The sequence below is a fragment of the Malaclemys terrapin genome, chromosome 10 (assembly GCF_027887155.1).
Source record: "Malaclemys terrapin pileata isolate rMalTer1 chromosome 10, rMalTer1.hap1, whole genome shotgun sequence".
NCBI classification, from domain to species: domain Eukaryota; kingdom Metazoa; phylum Chordata; order Testudines; family Emydidae; genus Malaclemys; species Malaclemys terrapin.
Genome location: NC_071514.1, coordinates 30,627,072 through 30,643,350, shown reverse-complemented (window position 1 = coordinate 30,643,350; position 16,279 = coordinate 30,627,072). Strand labels below are relative to the sequence as shown.

The following is a 16,279-nucleotide window of genomic DNA, read 5'->3' as shown; positions in this document are numbered from 1 at the left end:
CATCTCCCCATTAGCTAGTAACTTGCCAATGTAAGGAAGTAGGATGGCTGGTGTTCGTCTCATGGGCAAGTATACTTAATGGCATTTAACTCTAAAAGATCAGAATTTGCTCAGCCAATTAAACCATTTTGAGCACCAAACTGAGACCAACAGTCAATTTGATGGCACATCTGTCTGTAAACTAGTGAACAGTGCATCTAGTCACTTCCAAAATATCAGGGATTTTTCTAAATCTCAGAAGAAACAGGAGCATACACTGAGCCCCTATCACCTGGTGAGCAGACTGTTTTAAGCAAGTCTGTAATTGTCTATAAATCAAAACTGGTTAATGGGAGCCATTACTACCTTCAAGCATCACCAAACTCAGCTCTTCTCATTGTCCCACTAGCCTTAAAATTTTAATATGCTGAAGGATTTCTCTCACCTGGTACATCATCCAGTGGTGTGTAATTACTAGCTAGATTTGATTTAATAAACTAAAAATATCAGTATAGCCATGGGGGTGTAAGGTGGCTACCTGAGTAATGCAGGCATGACCATAAGCTAGTTTGCTCATGCACATCTGCTCAAGATTGCAGATGTACCTTGAGCCAGAAAGAAAGGGGGGGGGGGGGGTACATACAGATTAGATTGCAGGGAGGTGAAGGGAAGGATCCTCCTGTTTTTCCTACAAAACATGCTTTGAGTTGTGGCAGTTTAGGGCACATTTGATTACATTCAGACAGCTGAAATGTAGGCACAGCTGCCAGATTACCTTTGGTAGTTAAAATCCCCTATGTCACCTCTGTTCTACTTAGAAGAAAACATTGAGCTCTTTTTCCACGTTGGAGACCTGATTTACAGTAAATAAAACCTGTTCATTCTTTACCAAAACAAGCAGCTGGCTTACTAATTCCATTAGTCAGGACCTAATAAAAACATTTATCTAATGGCCTTGGTGGTAGGTTCTTAAAATAGGAGGCAACCATTAGCACATTTTATTTATTTATTTAAAAATAGTCAATTCTCCCCATACAACATGTTTGAGATAGTTTTATTCAACTTAGGCGTTTACTTTTAGCTCCAACTGCAGCCACATGACAAACTTCTACAGCAGCTCCCAGCTTCTTCAGTTCATCCAGCCAAATCATCTGTTTATGGGAGAGGCGATCATTGGGACCCTTAACTTCCACCAGCTGAAATGTTAATGTTAAAAAAAAATTAATCCTATGCTTAGGTTTAGGAAATGAAAGCAGCAACCAGGCACATAGTACCAGCTGTTTGGATAAGAGTATTTGTACTTTTCACTAGAAGAAGGGTTGTTAAAAGGTAAGGGGAAGCTGTTGCAGTTTTTAAACAAAATTTGAATACTTAGGAAAGCGATTAATTACAAAAATTAACTTCCAGTGTTTAATCATCAGCCTGTGTACATAAGTTGTCTGTTAAAGGGCAGTTAGTAACTGGATAGATATAAGTAAAAGTTATAGTAGAAAATCCTATTGGTCAAAGAAACAGACTCTGGGACCTGTGTGTCCTGAACAACCAAGTTAAAGTATTTTATATAATCCACAGTTCCTGGGGAACCGCCACTTCCAGCAGAATAAACAAGGCCTATCTAGCTGAAGACCAACTTTAAATAGACGTATGTTCATGCAAATGTCCCAGACAGCTAGTTTTTGGAGTGATACCACACTTACAAACAAACAAACAAAAACTCCTGCAGCCAGGTTCTGGCCTATGTCCGCTTTTAGTTCCTCTTCCCCTGCCATTTACAAAAAAATAAATCTTAATGGTAAATCTGTGTTTAAAGATATCACGCAGCTTATCCCTTAGCAGCCCAATGCATCATTTTTTAACCTCTGCCCCCCCACCCCACCCCAGGGTCCCCTAGTTGCTATAAACCTAAAAATGCAATGCTGTATTACTGGTGGGTAAGTGCTATCTACAATAAATTGAACAGACCCTAAAACTATACCAAGTAATTTCTCGGTCAAGTAAAGCTTTCCTTACCATTTCTGGGAAGACCACAGTTTGGTGCAAAAGGGAAGTTTACAATCCACTCCAGTAAGCTCTCCCCACCTCAATTTACTTTTCACAACTGTTAGCCAGCCACCAGGTTCCTTACCAGACAAAATTACCTTTGCCTTGCCTCTCTCACTATATTCAAAATGGCTCTAACATTGTATCTGGACAAAACGAAGGCTTTTCAGTACACAGTTCTGGTGGAGGATCCCAGCAGGAAGATGAAAGGCTTCTCCCACTCTGGCAATAAAGCTGATGGTTGGAAGTTCTTGTTAGGCAGAGGGGCCCTGTACCCTTATGCACAGGAAGACTCATTGGAAGTATTTCAAGGCAGCTACTACGAGGCTGATGTGCTTCAGAGGACATGACTTTTGGGTATAGGGTACTGAGAAGTGTTCTTTTATCAATTCCCTGCTAGTCACCTCTACTCAATCCAGGTGGTGTAGCAGAGCTAAAGCACGTACCTATAAATTACTGTTCATATGCCACCAGTCTGGAACAGCCTTTGCTGATGGAGTGGTTTTCCCTTAGTATTCACCTGCAGTGTAGGTAATCTGGGGGGAGGGTTTATTACCCACCATACCTTTTCAGCTATGATTAAAATTAACTCATAAATCCATACTAAACCAGCTGGCTTTGTAGGTCTTTTTTTTTTTAAGCTCAGGGCTACAGAAATTCTGTTTAGGGCAAAGGTGACCCAATAATTCCAGACTGGTGTATGCAGATATCTTTCTTTACAAGTAAAAATTCTAGATTAGCAATGTTGGCAGAAAACAATTAGGTCCCCACAGCCTGGAGCAGGATGCTTGGTAATGAGGTAGTGTGAATTTCCACACAACAGGGCTACTCATGCCAACTTCTCTTGCATGTGCACAAACCAGAGCAACAGCAACCCAGTCCTGCACTGTAAATTACATTCCTTTAATACACGCCCTGCCAAACAGTACACGTTCAGCTACCCAGAGTCCCGTGGAAGAACTCTAGCAATGAACATTCTACCCAATGTCAGGTTTTTATTCCTCTGTCCTCCTGGGTGTTCACTTTACTCCTGTCCCACACCCACATTTTCATTTTTAAAGTAGTGTTTGATTACATACCAGTCTGAGTAAAAGCTGCAGAACACGCACAGAATTGTAACAGTGCCTTCTGAATTAGCAGAGCTATAGTCAGCAGTATGTGTAGCGTTACCTGACCCGTCAGCATTACTAGACTGAAATTACATCATCTGTGGCCCCTGAACCATTTGGCATTCCTCCACAGAGACCTACTTGATCACTTAGTGCTGGCTCTCTTCCAACTAATAAACCATTAAAGGCAAGCTAAAATGACATCAGTATTTTCCATATAAGCAACTGCTGCAGCGTTATGCATGCCAAGCTAGTCCACAGGTCTAGGAATAGCCTGTGGGCCCACTACAAAAAAAGTTTGAAGACCCCCTGCTATGACAGATGGAAGCTTTTCTTTTAGGATCAACTGAGTATTTCAATTTAAGTTTAGGGGAATATCCCTAGTATGCTGCTTTCACGTCAAAGCTGGGAACATACCTTGAAGCGGTGCTCTTGCGTACTCCACACGACTAGATCAGGAAGACCCCCTCTGCAATGGCGCAGATCTTTGGAGAGCCTCCTACATACACCACTTAGAAAAGGTCCCCCGAAGCAAGCCACTAGACTCTGCAAGTACATTAATAAAGAAGTGTCTTTATCTTGCCATTTCCAGTCTTGCAAAAGTAAGCCAACTTAGTGCCATTTTTCTGTTTTCTTCTTTGCCATTTGCTTAACACATCTCACATATTCCCTGCAATTAGACTCCTCCAACATTCCCAGCTTTGGTACAGGAAAACTGGCTATAGGGTCACAGAGTACGTCTATGGGCTGTTCTACACTACCGCGGTAAATTGATGTAAGTTATGCAACTTCAGTTACATGACTAACATAACTGAAGGCAACGTAGTTAGATCCACTTACCGCGGTGGCTACACTGCGCTGTGTCGACGGGAGAGTATCTCCCATCGACTTCCCTTATGCTTCTCGGGGAGATGGAGTACACAAATCAATGGGAGAGTCTCCCATCGATTTAGTGTGTCTTCACCAGACCCGCTAAATCGACACTCACTGCATCGATTTCAGCAGTACCGATCTACCGGTAAGTGTAGACATGCCCTATGGACCAAAAGAGAACACTGGTTCAAGCACTAGCTTAAGACTTGGGAGACCTAGATTGCCACAGAATTCCAGGGTGACTTTGGGCAAGCTGCTTAGTGCCTCGGTTCCCCATTTATCACATGGAAATAACAGCACTTCCCCAACTCACTGGGGTGTACATTAAGCATTGTGAGGTGCTCAGATATTATGGCAATAGGGACCAAACAAGTCCTTAGATTGCTAAACACACATGTGACTTAACAATAAGGGCTGGATTCACAAATGGAATCTCCCTCTGGCCCAGTGTTGAAGCTGTGGATAAATACTGAATCATTGGACCAGATTGAGAGAGAGCAAGCATGAGGATGACACTCAGGCTGATGGTTAGCACACTCAGCTGGGAGGTGGGAGACTCAGGCTCCAGTGCTTCTGTTCCAATGACTTTTTAAAATTATTATTGCAAAGGAGAACAGCTTCAATAGGAGAGCCTGAGGGAGCCCCACATGAGAATATCCCAGAGTTCAGTAGTTAGAGCACTCACTTGGAGGGGTGACAGATACTTATTCAAATCCCTTCTTGCCCTCAGGTGGGAGGGGGACTTGAACCAGGTGACTACCCTAATCAAAACTATGAGGGAGGTGGTCCTTCCCACTGCCCAGCTTCTTGCCAAAACAGCACAGGGTCCAACGCCCTGAGAAGGTTCCCCCGAGAGAATCCCAAGCAGACAGAGGTGCTCCCTCCAGCTCAAATGTAGGCACTTATCTCCAAGACGAGCGGGGCTTAGCACACGTCTCTCCCCTTGACATTCCCCATTGGCTGGCTTAGGTGAGAAACCACCTAGCATGCTGGCTTTTGCAAATCCCACTCTGAGATGCCTTTCTCCCCACCTCTCTCATTGTACAGGAGCCTAGGCACTGAACTCAATCTTTGTGAATCCCAGTGATGGTCTAGGCACCTACGAGTTAGGCATGGCCATACTCAGGGTCACCAGGCCTGAGTTCCTTCATGAATCTAGGCCTAAGTGTGATGAGAAGTTTGCTATTTTACCTGAGCCTGCTGAAGAGAAGTAAACCGGTCCCAGCTAACCAGTGCTGCTGCTTTTCCCTCTTGAGCATTCCAGACATTGGCAATCATCTCTTGCAGGGTCTCTGAGGAAGCTGCGTGCAGTAGCTGGAGTCTAGATTCAATGGCGTCCTTCCTGTTCTCATAGAAGCTGTCAGTATACAAATCCAGGGGGAATGCCTGTATGAAAATGGAAACACACTCCTCAGTAGCTGCAGCCTGACAATTCAAGGGCACTTGGAGAACTGCAGATTCTGAAATTGTAAATGCTCTGCTTTGAATGTTGGGCTACAATTTAACTTGAATCCTACAGGTTTAAAGAAAAGTAATTTAAAAACACAGCAGTCATCGAAATCTTGATCTAATGGACTAGATTCCACTTGCACTTACACATTTAAGATTACTGCACCAAACACTAACCACATTCAAGAGCCTAACATATTGGGCTAATGAACTACAGCATCCAATTAATGAAGAAGAGTCATTTCTAGGATCTTGCTAATTTAGCAATGTTTAACCTGAGGCTCCCCTTTTACCCAGACATAGCTATTCTTGTGGACCTTGAGATAAAAACTTAGGGCCCCTGGAGGTACTACTTAACCGTTCAGGGTAATAGTCTGCACCAAGAATGTAGACAGAGAAGAAAATATTCCCCCTTGAAATGAGTGACAAAGAAAATAACAGTCTGGGGAACACGTGTTTCCAGAAGTGTATTGAATTTCAAATATCACTATACACTGCATGGCATCGTGCCATTCCATAAGATGGGGAGAGAGCAATAGTTCTATTTTCCTGTTTCCAGAGGGAACAAAGGCTCTACAGAATAGATCTGTTTTCAAGCAAAAAAATCCCAGATCCCATGTTCTCAGAGTTCCCTCCTCCTATCAATTGCCCATCTCTCGTGCCCGTGCTTGCTGCATAGTGACGATGACTGAAGTTTGGATTTCTGATTCACACTTCAGAGATCTGGATTTCAATCTTCTTCACTTTGCTGCTGCATGTGAGCTCAGAGCAGAGTACAGTGTAGGAACAGGAGCAGGGAAGAATAAAAGAGTGGGGGGAGAGGTGAGCTTTCAACCTCTTCTCTGCTGAGGCATGAGTCTCCTGCCACCTTTAAGCTGTGTTAATAAATGAAACTCGCCACACAAAGGGCCAGCTATGAAAGAGCTTTACAGACAGCGTTGTGTATGTTTAAATCCTGAGTCATCCTGGTTATAAGCAAGTTCTGAGGGTTTTTTTAAAATGGGAATGATGTGTGTATAACAAGATTAATTTTATAAAAGGGAATGGATTTATGAAAGGATGGACTTCAGTAGAGTTTAAGAGGAAAGCTGCACTTGCAGAAATCATCGAAACTCACACAGACCACTCACTCACTGAGCTAGAATCGTGAAATTTGGTATATTCACGTATGTGCCTTTGAACTCAAAGAAAAGCTCACTTCCCATCAGAGGTCACCAAAAGATTTCGAAGGTTTCAAGCATTCTATGGCCTTACATATGTATTAGAGGGCATAAGGCCTCCAATCTGGAAAAATGATGGACATCAGAGGTCTTCTGTACTAGTCAGATTTTAGTCCATCACCAAAAGTTAGTTAATGCTGCACATCCTAACTGTGCCTGTCAGGGCAAACTACTATCAACTAGCAATGAAGAGCATTTCAGTAACAGGATACAACCTGCCATCAGATAAAATATTGTGAATCCAGAACAGACTGTAATAGATGTTTATCATAATTATCTATTTTTTAAACAAATCTTTGGATAGAAAAAAATACCTTTCACAAATACCTGATAAGAATTTCTGAAAACATCTGGTATGCCATCCATGAAAATAATGTCCCACATTAAAAGGCTATAGAGTGTACTAAACGTGGACCCTTCTCCATGAATCCCTGAAGGACAAAAATCACATTCAGATTTCCAGCCATGGAAACAAAGATAGAGATTGAAATGTGCCTGAGTAGTTAAAGCAACCTCACCTGAAATACAGATTAAAATGAAGAACAGGAGTACTTGTGGCACTTTAGAGACTAACAAATTTATTAGAGCATAAGCTTTCATGGACAGTCCACGAAAGCTTATGCTCTAATAAATTTGTTAGTCTCTAAGGTGCCACAAGTACTCCTGTTCTTCTTTTTGCGGATACAGACTAACACGGCTGCTACTCTGAAACAGATTAAAATGTTCAGCAAAGCAAAGTATCATGTTCAGGATTACACATACACCCCATGATCAGATACTAACACTACACAAAATGTAGTAAAACACATTTTAATGGCATTGATATCACTTTCACAATTTGCTAAGGCTCTTTGTTTAATGCCAATACACTTGACTAAAAGAGTTAAATCAAAGCAAGACCCTTTTGAAGGTTACCAAATAACTATATTTTGGACATTTCAAAGCCTTAAGAATCTCGTCTATTACCCAAAACAAGCTACAGCGAAGGTTGGCTGCTCCATTCCACTTTAAAGGGGATTCAAAGGAATTTCAGTTTCATGGCTGGCAGCACACACTATCTTTCTGCAAGGCAGTAGAAGAGAATCTGGCAACACTCACTAACACACCATGTAGCATGCATGATGTCACTTGCTGCGCCACCATTCTCTATAACTTCCTCACTGATTCACTGGTCCAACAGATGCTTCACTTGGTTCCCCACTGCATTGGCTGGATCTCTGGCTATGACGAGAGTTGTTGCAAAGCGTAGCATCTTGGTTCTCCCTTGAGACATGATATTTTTAATGGCTGCCTACTCTGTTCTACTACACTCAGATTTTTACTGCCAAGATACAGATAAAACAAGAAAAAGATTACTAGTACTCTAATCCCTCTGAAACTGTGGGGATTATGGTAAATTTCACAAAATTATGAGCAACTGAAAACAAAATAAAGGAATCTGTTATGTGACCTTAACTAAAGCAGTTGCTGATGCTCTTGCTATAACAGAAGTATGTATGTCTACTGCTAATTGCAGTGACTCTGAAATGCCAGAAGACTAGGGGGAGATGATCATCTAGTCTAGATAATCACAATGGGATGTCTATAAAATCCTTTTCTATACAATTTCCTCAGTGGCACTCTTGCTCCTGCTGGCACTCAGCCACTTACAGTTACAGCTTTTGGAATCCCAAACTCCTACACATGTGTGAATTAAACTATTTTAAGTAAAAGCCTATTGATCTTGAAAGACAAGATGAGAAACTTCTAATGCACTTGGAGATCTAGAAAGATAAAGGAATATATTTTTTTCCATTTCAAAACTGCAACTGGGATGTGGAGGAGAAAAGGAATCAAAGTACAGGAGAAAGGCTCTTACGTACAATTTCCAGCTACTTTTAGGAAGGAAAAAAAAATCAGCAACTTTTCACTGACTTTCAAACAATGGGAGCATTAACTGCTAAAACTGGGTTAAAAGACTCTCTCTTTGTAGCGGATAGTCCATTCCTTAACATTATTGCATTGGTATAAGAGAATTGTTAATTACCCTGATCAAAGCCATTCTGTCTGTAATGTGTTAATGCCAGCTCCTCAACTGAACACATGATTGTGGACAGAGTGAAGTCTTCTCCTTCCTCTTGATCATCAATGTCCTCCACTAGAAACACAGATTTTCCCACCCCTGTTTGAGGACACATCTTTCCTTTGATTGTAGCCTGAATACATAAAAACAGCTAGTTAATGTCCAACATTAAAGGTGAATAGCCTTATTTAAGTATCTCTACCTCTCCTAAGGGATACAAAGCTCCCTAGCACTGTTTTTACAAAGAGAAACCAACTTTCAAAAAACATTGAATTATTGATCAGCTAAAAATAAAGAATTCAGAGTTTAAGCTGCCATTTTCTTGACAGCCATTTGCTAATCGAGTTAATTTTTGGATGACAAATGAGACTCAAATTGCAAATGTTCATAAAGGAACCACACTAGCACAGCTTCTGGGTTGAAGGGAATGTTAGGAGTCAGGATAGGGTAGACTCCTGACCCAAGTGAAGTCAATGACAAACCTTCCACTAATTTCAACAGGGCCAGGATTTCACCCCTAATATCTAGCAGGCTGCACACACACAAAAAGCATTTAACTATGAAGTTAATCAAGAAGTAAATTCCTGCTCACCTTTTTGGCAAAATTTCCCAAAGATCATAGAATCATAGAATATCAGGGTTGGAAGGGACCTCAGAGAGGTCATCTAGTCCAACCCCCTGCTCAAAGCAGGACCAATCCCCAGACAGATATTTACCCCAGTTCCCCAAATGGCCCCCTCAAGGATTGAACTCACAACCCTGGAGATGCTCAGGCCAATGCTCAAACCACTGAGCTATCCCTCCCCCAAATATTAACACACCATGGGACTGATCCTTGACCACTGGATATTGATTTACACCTGTGTACAATAGGTGTGATGTCCTACCACTATGGTTTGGTGTGCTTTGCATCCACTGTGCACAGGTGTAAATGACTACACAGGGCAGGGGAGAATGAAGCACAATAATATCCATTCGAATGTGGAAGTTCCCACCTCCAATTGATCAAAAACCTGATTCTACCAGTCCTGCATTCTCACAAGCCCTTCAAAGAGGGCTAACAAACCCCCAATGAGGTGGTAATATCTACCCACATTACACTTGGAAAACTGAGACCCAGCGAGATTAAAAGTCATTCAGTAAGTCAGAAGCACAGCCTGGAAAGAGCCCAGGAAACTTCTGACTTCTGGGCACAGACAGCAACATTTTATAGCTTTACTGGTGAGCTGGGTCAGATCTACAGCTAGTATAAATCAACACAGCTTCATTGAAATCAGTGGAGCTCTGCTGATTTACACCAGTTGAGAGTTGGGCCCATTGTGTTACAGAATATATAATACAAATGCAGGGAAGCATACACCAAGGCACCCAGTTTCCAGGATTACCATCCCAGTCAGAAGGAAAGGACTGCTGGAATTGGTAGGTTCTCAGGAACCAGTAACACTTTACTCACATGTGTAACATCTTCCACAGTTATGACAGGCAGCTCCTGAAAGAGGCTCCTGAACTTCTTGCAGCTTGGTGAGTCTTTCAATCGCAGTGCACGCTGGTAGAGAGAGAGTCGATGGCCTGTGCGCACTAATGGATCTGACAGCCCTTTTCTAATGCACTCAATAGCCTAGGAACCAAGAAGATCTCAGGTAATGACCTGGGAAGAATATGTGAGTCTATTTCTACTGAGCCTTAATCTGATTTAAAGAGCACCAAGAAGGAAAGCAACAGAGAATAAAGAATGGTGTTAAAGGGGAATCTATTTTTTTTCTTACTCTTATACTGAAGAAACTCCTTTTAAGTGATATTTTGCACCAGTGAAATAGCAGAAGACAGTTTCAGATTCTGATCCCAGTAGCACTAGAGTTACTCCCCATTTACACCAAACCCAAAACTAAAATCTTCCCCAAAGACTACTTGGAAATGATAACTTCTATTCCGTAAATGGATGCGATTCAAATGAAATATTTAAAGTGTCTGATACTTGATTCAAAAACTAAACTAAAAATGCTCATGCCACATACTTTTGACCAACAGAAAATGTGGCCATGCTTTCCCCCATCACCCTAAACCACTGCAATGCACTTAAATGTACCAGTTAAGCAAACAAAGACCTGGAGAGGATCAAAGTAATCCATTCAGAGTAAGTGGCATGCAGGAATGAAGAGGAGGGTGCCACTGAACACACAGGATTTAATGCATATAAATCTTGATTCCTAGCATTGCTCTCTGGTAGTAGCAGCCAGTTAAATCGGGGACAAATTTTCAACAAGGGTACCCAGCTACTTTAACAGCAGTTTAATTCAAGAACAGGTATGCTAGCTCTTGATGCAAATATATGGAGGGTAAAACTGAGCCCAGCATAGGCCCTCTGCAGTACCAGGTTTACCATGGCGCCAGGCACAGAGTCACAAGAGGCCCCGGCCAACCCCTTCCCCCGGACAACTGAGCCAGCCAGGAAAGCTGCCCCTGCCCCTGCTCCACCCCACCTCTTCCCATCCCTGGTCCACCCCAGCCCCGCCCCCGCTCCTCCCCCCCCAAACCTCCTCCCCTGAGCTACACGTCCTGGGGGACTGCAGCAGGGGTCGGGCGCGCCCTGCACTCACCAGGTGGTGGGACGTGAAACGACCTGGCCCCAGCCCGTTCCGCTCCGCACGGCTTCCAGCTGTGTCGTGTCGCTGGTGAGTGCTGGGGGGTGGTTCCCCCCTCCCCCTCCCGGGAGCCAAGGGAGCGGAGCAGAGCAGGCTGGGGCTGGGTCACTCCACTTCCCACCACCCCATGAGTACGGGGTCAAGTCCACCCTGCAATCACTGGAGAGCAGGAAATGGAGCAACCCGGCCCCAACCTGCTCTGCCACCTCGTGCTGGGGGGCGGTTCCCTTTTGCTCCCAAGCCTGGAGAGGAGATGGAGCGGTGGGGAAGGGGCATGGGATGGGGAAGAGAAGGGGATGGGAGAAGCGGGGGCAGGGGGGAAGCTGGAGCCCAGCATGCGGCATCCCCTTGGCAGAAGCTGGGGCTCCCCTGTTGACAAGAGGAGCCCCACCTCCCCCGCATCTGTACCACCCCGATGAGCCCCCCCAGACACCCTCCCCACTGAGCCCCAAACACCTTCACCTGGATCCCCTGCAGAATCCCATTGCCCCTGCACCTAGAACCCCATAATGAGCTCCTGTGCATCCAGATCTCCCACTGAGCCACCCACCCCCAAATTGCACCACAGAGAACTCTCTTACCCACACCTGGATCCCCCCACACTAAGTCCCTCGGCACTTGGCCCTGATGCCAGGCTGAGCCTGCTCACCCAAACCTGGTGCGCCTGGCACAGGGGAGCAGGGCCCCAGAGTGTTTTTGGGGCAGGCCTGGCCCTTGCACTGTGTCAGGGTCGGGTGCAACCTCACTGCTGAGTCCTTGTCCTGGGGTGGGGTGGGGGGAGGCTGCAGGGTAATCTCCCACCTCCATGCAACCAGTGGCCTGTGCTCCCCACTGCTATGTTGGAGCCTCCATATTTATTTATAGACCAATACATTTTGCAGAATTTTAAAATATTGTGCATGGAATTCTTTAATTTTTTGGTGCAGAATCCCCTCAGGAATATGGGGTGCTGTGCAGCTGTGATGGTGGGACTCTGAGGAAGGTGGTGGGCAGTGGGGAGGTCTATGGGCAGGGGGCATTGGGTGAGTGATGTGGTGTGCAGGGTGCTGTGCAGTTGTGGTGGGAGTCCAGCGGGGGAGGTCTCTGGGAGGGGTGGGGGCATAGACATCTGTGGCGGAGGTCTCTGGGCCAGGGGGCGCTGGGCATAAGGGTGTGGCACTAGGCAGGGGGGCGGTGTGGTGTGAGCCCTCCCTCAAGGGGAAGGGGCATGCTGGTAGCACAGGGCTGGGCAGACCAGTGGGCGTCTGGCAGCTGCAGGTTTGTAAACAGTGCCCTCCTGCAGCCCGCCCTTCACTCTGGAGACTGACCGTCCCGCCACCCTGCACCTTGCCCCATGGGTGCCCACAAATATGTTCGGCACCAGGCCCACAAAAAGTTAATCCTGCCCTGGCCCTCTGCACTACTTCAGTCTTACGAATAGAAAGGCGGTCTGAGGGTTAAGGCACTAAATTGAGACTTGGGAGAACTTGGCTCTGCCACAGACTTTCTGTGTGACCGTTGGCAAGGTACTTCATACTTCTAAGCCTCATTCAGTTCTCATCTGTAAAATGGGAACAATAATGCATCATTTCTCCCACCTTCTATTTGTCTTATATTATTTAAACTGTAAACTATTCAGGGCAGAGACTATATGTATATATAGTGCCTAGCATAATTGGGCACTGATGAAAGTTAGGACTTGTAGGAGCAACTATAACACAAACAACAACAGATCAGTTGTCAGGCAGCTGCAGCCAGAGTCTCAGCTCCACCTGCAAACCAGGGGGAGAGACTCTACACCAGCTCTGAGTGGGCTGGTGCAGATGGGATAGGAGAAGGGCAACTCAGACTTTGTCTACACTGGTGGCAGCATGTAGGGTATGTGTAGCTACATGCTACAGTGAACAGCAGGCTGCATCCATGCTGCAGTGTGTAGCTATACACATCAGCAAAAATGTGTATCAGGGAAAGGCTGTCAGCAGGGAGCTGCAAATCCTCTCTCCACTGCCTCCCCTTGTCAGAGCCTTTCCCACTTCTATCAGTGGGGAGGCAGCAGGACACTACACCGCTAAAAACAGTGTAGACGAGAAGGCGCTGTTTAGGCGTAGAGAGAGCCATGTAGGGTATATACCTTAAGGTTATGGTGTGTCTTTACTCGCCAAAGCAGTGCCTCACCATCTACACTCTATGTATATTGTTGGTGGGGGTGGGGGGAGAGAGAGTGCAGTGTATGTATTCTACACCCCAGCATAAGTGTGGACATAGCCTTAGGGTGCTGAGCTACAAAATTTGGAGCACACAGACTTCTGCTGCTGGCTGCTTTACCACAGCGATGTCTCATGCACCAATAGCAGCACCTGCTTACTGAAAGTGGGTGGAGGTCAAAGGCAGACCCAGACCTGCAAATTGGTGCCACTGGTTCCACCAGTCTGCTGCAAATGTCTGCCTAGAAGTGCCTGAGAACTCTGTAAGGCCTTACATAATCATTACATCCAAACATGCTATGCCATTCCCAAGCTGTTACATTTCTCTCCCTTGGCCACCTGCCAACTAATCACTTAGAAATCCAAGGACTGGTCTCCATGGACACAGTGTCTCTGAAAGCCTGATTGTATCAGGCAGCTAGAAAATGGCAAGTTTACCCACTGCACAATTAATTTGCTTTTATAAACTCATTCCATGGAGGGGGCAAGGATGTCAGGCAAAAGTGGAACAAATCCATCCCCGATGTACTTCCAATACAGGCTCCAGAGTTCCACACAGCAGGGATAAACATGGCCCACCACATGTCCTTTACAATGCCTTATTCTGGATCCTAACTTCTCACTCAATCGGAGACTGATGGGTTGTGCTTTCTCTGCATGGATTTTGGGTGCAGTTCAGAGTTGTGGAATGGGAACTCTAGGGCTAAGGCATGGGCAATGTTGCCCCTGGAAGAGCTGTTTGTGGGGAGTGAATCTGGGACCCCTAGATCTGAAAGTAGGAGTCTCTACTACTTGAGCTAACGGACCAGGTCAATTAGCTCAAAGGTGATAGCAAAGTCAAACCTCTGTACATAGTCTAGCCACTAGGAGGGCACAGAGGGTATGTCTACACTGCAGCTGGGAGTGTTGTGTGGAGATTGTGGCATCAGCGGAGACTCGTAGGCCAACCGTGCTCAGGCCCAGGGGATCAGGTGGGTCCAAGCTCAGGGAGCTAGCCTGAACCTCAGCCAGTGCCACAACAGCTACACTGCTATTTTTAGTGCTCCAGCTCAAGCCAAGCTAGCAGCAATCTGTCTCCCTGGGTTGGGAGGCACATTCCCAGCTGCTGGATAGTGTAGATATAGCTAAAGAGCCATACTGGGTTACCCCGGCTTCCACTTGCCAGAAGTTCTGCCCCTCACGGAGCAGCAAGTAATGAGGCCAGTTCTCTCTGGGCTTTGCTGAATTTAACCCTTTGGTGTGCCATTTTCCAGGTAATAGTAAGTTTACTATCTATTGATCACACTCTTCTCATACCATTTCTACTATGCGTTCAGAGCAATGAGCCCACTATTCTCTGGGTTGTCCAATGCAGGCCCTATTGTGGTACAGCACACTAGGCAACACACCAGTGTTCATTCAGTTTGTGAGATTGCTTCTTCTGGCACCTCAGGACTCTGCCATGCTTCTTGGCAGCCCATGGTCCATCTACAAGGCAGACTGGCATGATGGCACTTATCTCCCACAACCTGTCCAAAAAGCCACAATTCCTTCAGCGAGTGAAAGCAAATGGATAAGTGGCCTGGCAGACTTACAGGGAAAGGAAATAAGGCACCCAAGCCTGCCCTGAGGGCAAAAGCTACCCCTGCTTCCCATCAGGAACAGTCTATCTAACAGCTCCCGCCATAGCTCCTTGCCTGAGGAGCTAAAGAGGCCTCCTTTCCAGCTGCCTCTCCTCAGCATGTGAGCAGGGATTTTAACAGGAATACCCCCAAACACTGTGGAGGATCCAGAGTGAGACCCCTCCTCTGCAAAAGCTCTCCCTGCCTCTCTGTGGCCCATGAAGCAGACTGGCTGAGCAGGCACTTGACTGGCAACTACATACAATCCCTGAGCTCGGAGGAATTCTCCACAGTGATAGAAAAACAATGCTGACCAAATATGAATCTGTTCATCCCTCACCAAGTCTCAAATGGTATGTCTGCACTGCAATGTAAGCCCAGAGTTAGTGGGACTTGAGTCAGCTGACCCATGTATTTTAACCCTATATTAAGACACTTCTAACCTGTGCTTGAACCTAGGGCTCTGGAGTCAACACGGAAGCATGCAGACATGAATCAAAACAACCATATTCCAGTCCCTAGTGCCCCCGCCCCAAATTTCGCCGCTCTAGCCCTAGGACCATGGTGTACTGTGGGAAAAACTTTATTGCCCACCTTACACACTAGGAAGCAGCAGGCTTTGCAAAAGGTTTGATCGGTTCACTCTCCACTGCAAACCCAAGAGTCTCTCTGATAATGTGCTTGCAGATTGGTGATCAGAAGAGAATGGGTTAACACTGACCTGAGCTGCTATCATTTGCCAAGGGAAGGGAGGGGGCTTCCTTTTTCAGTTGAGTGGACTGCTGATTGTTAGGATAGCGAGGATTAAGGAAGCAGTCCCATGAAATTGTGGGATACTTCTGGCTGACTCCCAGGCCCGAGTCAAGCGGGGCTGCGTCTACCCTGCAAAGCAATAGGACTCAGACTCTGGGTACCAGCTTAACCCGAGCTCAGACCCTCCAAGGTCCTGGAACCTGGGTTAGCACAATTGCAGTGCAGATGCCAGGGGGGTTAGGCTTGAGCCTGTTCTTATGCTGAAGTGTGGACATACCCAAAGACAAGTCCTACTTCACAAGAGAAGCCTATTAACTACCCTTGGGAACAAATCCATACCAATCGCTGATGGCAGGTCTAGACTAAAA

The 16,279-nt window shown here is 45.6% G+C and overlaps 1 protein-coding gene across 5 annotated transcripts in view; it reads right to left on the bottom strand.

Annotated features, from left to right (window-relative positions):
• Positions 1-967: 967 nt before the first annotated feature.
• Positions 968-16,279, bottom strand: part of FAN1 (FANCD2 and FANCI associated nuclease 1) — a 45,148-nt gene continuing 29,836 nt past the window's right edge. For 4 of the 5 annotated variants that reach the window (XM_054042134.1, XM_054042137.1, XM_054042136.1 and 1 more), the window contains 6 exons: positions 10,186-10,350; positions 8,697-8,865; positions 6,998-7,101; positions 5,193-5,387; positions 3,546-3,674; positions 968-1,175 (listed from right to left, as the gene is read on the bottom strand). In XM_054042134.1, the coding sequence (XP_053898109.1) occupies positions 1,038-1,175; positions 3,546-3,674; positions 5,193-5,387; positions 6,998-7,101; positions 8,697-8,865; positions 10,186-10,350 (900 nt within the window). In that variant the 3' untranslated portion in view covers positions 968-1,037. Of the gene's footprint in view, positions 1,176-3,545; positions 3,675-5,192; positions 5,388-6,984; positions 7,102-8,696; positions 8,866-10,185; positions 10,351-16,279 lie in introns of those variants that run through there. The other variant, XM_054042138.1, reaches the window with a different exon arrangement.